Source organism: Chrysochloris asiatica, unplaced genomic scaffold (assembly GCF_000296735.1).
Source record: "Chrysochloris asiatica unplaced genomic scaffold, ChrAsi1.0 scaffold00006, whole genome shotgun sequence".
Lineage (NCBI taxonomy): Eukaryota > Metazoa > Chordata > Mammalia > Afrosoricida > Chrysochloridae > Chrysochloris > Chrysochloris asiatica.
This window is the reverse complement of record NW_006408524.1, coordinates 2,750,714-2,758,822: the sequence shown is the minus strand read 5'-3', so window position 1 is coordinate 2,758,822 and position 8,109 is coordinate 2,750,714. Positions and strand designations below refer to the sequence as shown.

Genomic DNA, 8,109 nt, shown 5'->3' with positions numbered 1-8,109 from the left:
CCAGAACTCTGTTGTTCTTAAGTTGTGCATATATCATTATTTACCTCTGTCTCACTTAGCCCATTGAGACCTGTCTAATTGTTCTCCCATCTGCTTTGTTCTTCTATTCCCCTCTCCCTACTTATATATTGCCCCCTCCCTATCACCCAAACTATCCTGTGTCTAAACCCTGCCCTGTGCTCCACCTTCCCCTCCCTCCCTTCACCCACCCCCAACATCCCAATAATCAACAAAGAATCCCTCCCACCCCCCTTTAGTATGGGTTCTTTCCCTTAGTCTTTTACAGTAGTGGTCCTATGCAGTATTTCTCTTTTTGTGACTAATTTCGCTCAACATAATGTTCTCAAGGTTCATGACATCAAAGGAGCTTAGGTGGAGAGGCAAGCAAGGACTAACAGGTTATGCCACATGAAGATTGCCAAAGAACCACTGAGAAGCTAAAGAAAAACAAAGGACCTTCCCCTAGAACCATTACCCTGACGTCAGACTTCCAACTTCATAAACTAGGATAAAATCGGTTTCTGTGTGCTAGCCACCCACTTGTGGCATTGGTCTAGCAATGGTCTAAGACAGTGACTCAGGAGGGGGAGACACAATTCTCATGAAGTGCTCTTTGACATCTCTGCCATGAATACAAGTATATGTTACTCTTCCAAATAATGACAATGTGAAATATGTTTATTCCTAGTCTTTACTTACACATATCATGATGAGACCATTAGCTCTGGTGATCCAGTAAGGAGACCTGGCCCTCAGCGTTCCACCTGCATCAACCCAACACAAGGCCACTTCAGCTTTATCCTCTTGTGTCTTCTCCTGCCCCATGCTCTCGTTGAAGTTGCCACCCACCCTTGCATCCCAAGAGCATCTTTTCCCAGGAGTTTCTACTTTGAACCATGGAGCATGGAGCTAAGCAATAATAAATTGTCTGGCTACTTTGGGTTGGTCATGTTGTTGTCTCCTTTGCATCATCCCATTAAAAGGGCCCCTGCAGTCCTCCGGTGTGAAAACAAGAGTTGGTTCCTTAACGAGAGGTGTGGTGAGGTTGTAGCACAGCCAGCTCGGGTGAAAGAGCACCATGGTCACACCCAACATCACCCAGTCCGGTCTCAGCATGTCTGTCCTCTAGCAGGGCGATGGGACAACCTCCGTCCAGATGTTGGCAGGACAAGGTGGACTAGATAGCTGGGGTGATGGTCCTGGTCCTAGGCTGCTGGCACTGTTTACAGAGAGAGCCTTCACATTCATACCTGTGGGCCACCGAGTCCTCCTGAGCCCTGCACCCTCCTTGTTCCTAATCACTGTAATCTGATACCAGGATGGTGGCTCTAGATGAAAACCAGCCGCTGACAGTTCCTCAGCCTACAAAGTGTTTCCCCGCCACTTGCCCTGCTGAGAATCACAGTTAGCTAAGAAGGTGGCAGTTAGCATGATCCTGTTCCAGGAGGTAAGTGGAGGCCAGGTCTGAGGTCTAACCACAGGCACTCAAGTTCACAATTCTGCTCTGCTCTGTCTGCAGTCAAGCTGGCGATTTATCCAGACAGGAACTCCCAGGCTGCGTGCTCCTGGGGCCAGGACCCAGCTTCTGCCTCAAACACAGTAGGTGGGTGTCTGACTGAATGGCTTTGAAAACAAAAAGAAGGAGCACTCTACAATACAGGGGAGCTTCAAACAGCCTGTGGGAAAAACCCATTCTTTTTCAAATGGAGACTGTCTAAAAGTCCATCAACAGAAGAATGGTTGGATACACATTAGTACCGACACAATGGAATACTACCCAATGTTGAAAAGTAACAATGAATCTGTGAAACACCTCACAACCTGGAAGAACATGGAAGACAGCATGCAGAGTGAAATTAGTCACAAAAGGACAAATATTGCATGAGACCACTGTTGTAAAAAGTTAAGAAAAGATTTTCTTGATAAAATTACAGTTGATGGGGGGAGGGAAAATTATTCATTTGCTAGAGAGTAGACACATATTAACATGGGTGATGGGGTTGGCAGTGGAAAAATGAAGGTAACGGGAGACACAGGGAGGAATGCCAGAGTGAGAGTGAAAGAGGTAAATACCGTTAACTGAAGGCACATGGGGGAGACTGCAATCACTATTATGAAGCAAAGTATAGGGTTCATTGAACGTAAAACTGACGATCTGCTCTGTAAACCTTTACTCAATTCACAATAAAACATTTTTTAAATCCCATTCTTTTGTAACTCCATCTTCCACAAACTTTTTGAAGCTTCCCATATAGTTTGATCTTTGTAGCATGAGACCACTCGGGAGTCCTCCTCAGAAACTGATGAAAAAGGTAAACCAACCTGACCCAGGCTCAACAGTGATTCCCACTTGCTGGGGAACATGAAGGCAGGACCTATATATCCTTTCCTATGCCGCAACCCTGATCCCAGTCCCTCCCCACAAGCACAGGAGATACTTTGCCCAGGTGAACTGAAGTGGTGGTGGTAGTGTGCCGTGGAGTTGGTTTTGACTCATGGCGACCCTGTACAGGGTTTCTGAGGCTGTAAATCTTTACAGGAACAGAAAGCCTCATCTTTCTCCCACAGAACAGCTGGTAATTTCAAACTGCTGACCTTAAGGCTCGCAGCCTGATTCCTAACCACTACACTACCAGAGCTCCTTGTGAACTGAAGTAGTAACTAACTAAGCTTAATCACTAACTGTTGTTGTTGTTGTTAAGAGCCATTGAGGCGGTTCCGACCACCCACAGCAACTCTCTATGGGGCTTTCAAGGAGCAACTGGTAAACTTGAACTGCCAAACTTTCGGCTCAAACCAACTTTGCAGTCTAGCACATTAATCCACAGCGCCACAAGTTATGGAACTTCTGCGGCTGGCTCCTCAGTGCCAATGGCATCTGTAGTGGCTCTGACAGAAACCCAGGCAGCAGCTACAGAAAGCCAAGAGGCCTCTGTCCAACCAGACGTGGAGCTGGTGAGACTTGCAGGACCCCGGGGGGGGGGGGGGAGAGGGGCACTTCACAAGCATCTAGAGGGCACTTTAGCATGTGGGATGAAGACTAGAACATGGGACCCAAGGGATGTAGTTGTTGGTGAGTGTCGTCAAGTCACTTCCGACTCATAGAGTGCCTGTGTGGGGTTTCCAAGGAGTATCTGGTGAGTTTGAACCACTGACCTTGTGGTTCCAACCAACCCTGTGGTCCAGGGCTTATCCTACAGAGTCACTGAGTATATAGAACAGAAAGTAAATCATGAAACTGTGAGGGTGCAGCAAACACCCCATTAGTCCCGACTATGTGACCTGGGTTGATCATTGTGTCACTGATAGGCTTGGGTCCTATGAGAAAATGATGGGGTAGCTCCTAACGGGGTAGGACCCTCAGAGACATGGTGCTGCTCAGATGACAATCTACATGTTCTCTCAGGAGCTTCGTTCACAAAAAGAAAGACTGAATGTTTCCATGGCTACAGAGGACCAATTCAGAATTCGACAGGGGTTCCAGTCATTGAGGCTGCATGCTGGGGGCAGTGATCAGATGCTGTCCACTTCATCAACACCATCTCATGCCTACAATGGGAAGGAATCTGAGTACGCGCTGGCACGTGAGTCACTGGGCATCTAAGAAAGGGGGGTCAGGGAGAGAAATGGACAACACAACATTCACTCATTTACTGATTTAAATTGCACTGGAGAGTATTTCTTTTCTTAATAGTATAGAAAGAAGGAAAAAGGATTAAGAGTTATGTTTTGCTTTTATGAAGATTATTGCAAAAGTCGTCGCGTCAGTTCTGACTCATAGCGACCCTGTATGGGGATTCCAAGGAGGAGCTGATGGGTTTGAGGTTCAGGAGCCCTGGTAGAGTAGTTGATTATGAGTTGGGCTGCTAACTGCAAGCTCACCAATTCAATTCTACCAGTCACTCCATGCGAGAAAGATGAAGCTTTCTACTCCCGTAAAGAATTACAGTCTCAGAAATCTTACACAGGGTCGCTGTGAGTCCGAACCAACTTTACAGCACACAACCACCACCTTGAGGTGAGCAGTCCAGTGCTTATCCTACAGCACCACACCAGGACTACAAAATAAAACTCTCATTAACGATCCTTTGGAAGGTTAGTCTCCTAGAGAAACCTTGCTGTGACTTTTACTTAGAAAGACTATTGTTTTGTGCCATAGAGTCGGTTCTGACTCACAGGGACTAAGGAGTGACTGGTGGGTTTCAACCACCAGTCTCTGGTTAGCAGTCCCGTGCTTTCTGTATCATCTCTGCTTAAATATACGGGTGGGCACAGGCTTCTCCTGCCCTGCCTTGACTGAGCTGTGAGACTCTGGAGAGAAAAGGAGAAGCTGAGAACTCTTGGGCTCCAGACAGAAAGTAATCAGCACCCTGTTGTTGTTGTTGTTGTTGTTGAGTAACATTGTGTCGTTTCTGATTCATAACGACCCTGTGTAATATCTCTGAGGAGCAGCTGGTGAGCTGGAACCACCTACCTTGTGGTTCAAACTGACCTTGTGATCCAGCGCATTAACCCCCAGCACCACACCAGGATGCCTGGTGCCCCAGAATCTAGAGGGTCATCTTATCAGAGCATAAAGGAGAACAAAATAAGGAGCTCAAAACCCACCTAGGTTAGAGGTTTTCAAGCAATCGTGATGACAGCTTGACACTTTTCAAACACACATTCAAAAGCAATGACATAGGATACAGATAAAAATAGAATGGATAGCAGGTTCTCCGGGCAGCTGAAATCTGTAGTGTGCATTAGAAATTGCTTTACGCCTATTAAAGTCCTGGAGTCTGCCAGCAGACACCTCCTGCCCTTACCCCTCCCCCCTGAGGAAGGCAGCAGAGGTCCAGAGGACGGCCTGGCATGCTGGAACCACAGCTCCTGGGGGCCCTGGCTCCTGTCTACCATAGGGAGCCTTGTGTCCGAACACAGAACACCACCTGGCTGTCAGTGCAGCCTTCACCTGTGCCCTGAAATGCTGTGGTCACTCTCAGCCCTCCCTTCAGACCACTGTCCTCTGCCAGCGTCACACCACAGTGATCTCAGGCTCTGGGCTGGCTACAGCCCTCCACACAGCTCAGAGCATGTCTCTCACCTGTGAGACAAGGAACTTTCACACCCATTTTACAGGGGGAGCAATTAAGGCCCAGAGAATTGAGGGGAGAACACAAGACAGCCCATTTGGAGGCTGAGCCAGGGAGCCCCCCAGGTCTAACGTGGGGTTCTAGAATCCTCCCCCTCCCTTTCCCCCTTCCTGGTCCCCTTCCCCAGATACATAAAAGGCAAATTTAAGGACAACACTTTAGTAATGACCATTCTTTTCCACTTCAGCAAAGTCCATGGCTTTGACAAGTAGTGATTTAAGGAGTCACAAGCAGGAGAAACTGAAAGAAGGACTTGTAAGGTCTGCAGTTTTGAGGGGGCAATCAAGAGGAGTTCTCGTGCCTACCTTTCGCCGATGGGATGGCACAATAAAAAATGTTTTGATATTATGCGTTTTCAAGAAACTGTTCCTCTCATGTCCATAACCCGGCTCCACCTCGTAGTCCCCGTTCAAGCATTCGAGAGTCGTCTTTGTGATATGAACCTTCCTACAAAAAAGGAGGCAGACATGTGGAATGGCATCGTGGACCACTGCTACACAGTACCAGTGGCTCTGCTGTGGGCCCTGGGCCTGGACTCTCATCTGGGCTGGTCTGCATCTGGGGTTACAGGACCAGGGGCCCCCACTCCCTGGGCAGCATATTTCATGGGACAAGCTGTATTCATGGCATGCATGTCACCTGAGAAGAGACAGGCACAGGCAGACAGTGGCGTGAGAGGCAAATCTGGCACGGGGGTGGGGGATTACGAGTGTGGCTGGCAGAAGGCAAGGGGAGAAGGGAGGAGCTGCAGTGAAAAACAATCAGAGCTCACAGAAAATGAGAACAGAAAACATGCACGTGAGGTGAGAAAAAGAGAAAGGACTTGGGGTCTGTCCCCAGAACCCACAAGGCACAACAACACCCTGGGGGTCCTGCCTAGCCAGCAGAAGCCAGCTGGACAACATGCGGCCACACAGAGGGTCCGGTGACTGGGGATGGGATCCCATCCAACACACCTTCATGTGCCCCCATATATAAAAATTACCCATCTGCATGGAAAATGCAAACATAAAACTCCCCACCTGACCTCCCACAAAACCTGGGGAAGACACACAGCTTCCACTCCTGGGGAAAGAGATCTGAGCATACGGTCTCTCAGGCCCCAAACAAGAGGCCTGCCTCCAAACTCGCTCCAGGCCCCTGACAACAGTGCTCAGGATTCTGAAATCATTGCCGGAATTAATCTGGACTCTCACGACTATGCTCTATGGTTGCTGGAGGGCCCAGAAGGGGCTGGTGAGAGGCCTGCTGAGAGGGTAGATGGGCTCTAGGATCAGGAGACAGTCCTGTCAGCTCAGGAGTTCCTATTAGGATCACGGGATAAAAGTCTGCAAGGGGCCCAGAGGGAGTTAAAGCCAGCCCCCGACTCTAGTTCTTCTCAGTATCACACCTGTTCACCTGTACACTTGACCCACCACAGGTTCCCGGCAAGTCCTGGGCTGAGCACCCAGTTCTCCCACTGGGGGGCCTAGCCAGTGACCCGATGGGCCCAAAGCATGAGAGGCATTCATACCAGAGCTGCCCCATCCTTACAGTTGGCTAGTCTCTCCCCATGGCCCTGTGGGGGACCACAAGACCAACCATTGTCCTATTAGCTGGCCCTGACCTGCACTGAGGACAGACAAGTGATCTGGAAGATTCTGGTATTTATGTACCTAACCACTTGTTCATCTGGTCCTTCATTCATTCGACAATCGGCTGACCAACTGCAGGATGCCAAGTACTCTGTGAGAAGCAGAGGCTCTGGAGCACCTGAGGGACTCTGCAGGTTCATCCCAGCCAAGGTGGAGTGAGTCTGGAGGAGAACTCATCCGAGGCCTCTGACCTGCCCTCACTAGCCCACCCATGCAAGGGAGGTGGGCAAAGCAGGGAGAGGGTCCTCCTCCTTTCCTGCACTCATACCGCACACCTAAGATTCTTAGCCTGAGACTGTGCCAGGAGCTGTCTCCACATCCACAGGTGTCAGGCACAGGTATGTTCTAGTCCTCCAGTGCCAGAGCCAACAGAGGGGCAGCCCCCAAGGGCCAGGGGCATGGGCTCAGATTCAGGGTAAGGGCCTTATTCTATTTGGTTCCAGCTTGACTGGAAAGTGAGCTCAGCACATTTGGGGAGGAAGTGTCCTATCCGGAAGGAGCTGTGCAGATTCTGGCTGTGTGTGAGCCTCAGTGCCCCCAGGCCGCAGAGTGTAGGTTCACAGCTGCATCCCCTCAACCCCCAGGATCCGCTTTAGCAAGGCAAGGAGGCAGTGGCACATGATCTGCATAAAGGGAGCGCTGGCTCTGCTTCAGAACCACCACCCCCTTCCTGCCTGGGGAAATGCTGAAAAACCATGTCTGTCCATCTGTCCCTCCAACCCCCATCGGGTACACCCAAGGGATCAGGAGTGTGAGGGTGAAGAGAGCTGTGCTGTGCTCATTGACCAGAACATTTGGGAATGAGCAGATGGATAGATACAGCAAAGGAAAGACCCCAGTTGAAACAACACAGGAACAATGAATCAGGAAGAGTGAATGTGGGACCTATGGACTCTCGGGCCCAGAGTCAGTGACATAGCCACAGAGGACTAGAGTGGAGAGTGACGCGTCCAGCTGATAAGGAGAGAGGGCATATGCACAAGAACAGCCACACTTACAGATAATACCCACTTGACCTAGCTTCAATGATTGAATGATCAGAGCTCAATGAGAAGAAAGAAGAGGGAAAAAAAAGAGTAATCTTACACAATTTGATGAACTTGACCTACACATATGGATGCAGTAGCTCAAAAGAGGGAACAAATCTTTACAGCGAGGATCATTCCCACCCCTTCCATACACAGAGTTGACAGGCATGGGCAACTTGGACATTGGCTACCCAAAATGGGGGAAGGGGGACCTACAAAGGCAAGAAGTTTTCAAGAGGGAGCCTAGATCCAGAGGGCACGGAGGAAGGTAGAATCTCCACTGAGTAGTATCCAATCTGTCTGGGCGGGGCT

At 49.5% G+C, this 8,109-nt stretch overlaps 1 protein-coding gene across 1 annotated transcript in view; it reads right to left on the bottom strand.

Annotated features, from left to right (window-relative positions):
- Window positions 1-8,109, bottom strand: part of ADCY1 (adenylate cyclase 1 (brain)) — a 274,296-nt gene that overhangs the window by 114,269 nt on the left and 151,918 nt on the right. The window contains exon 7 of the mRNA XM_006832260.1: window positions 5,441-5,582. Within this exon, the coding sequence (XP_006832323.1) occupies window positions 5,441-5,582 (142 nt within the window). The remainder of the gene's footprint in view (window positions 1-5,440; window positions 5,583-8,109) is intronic.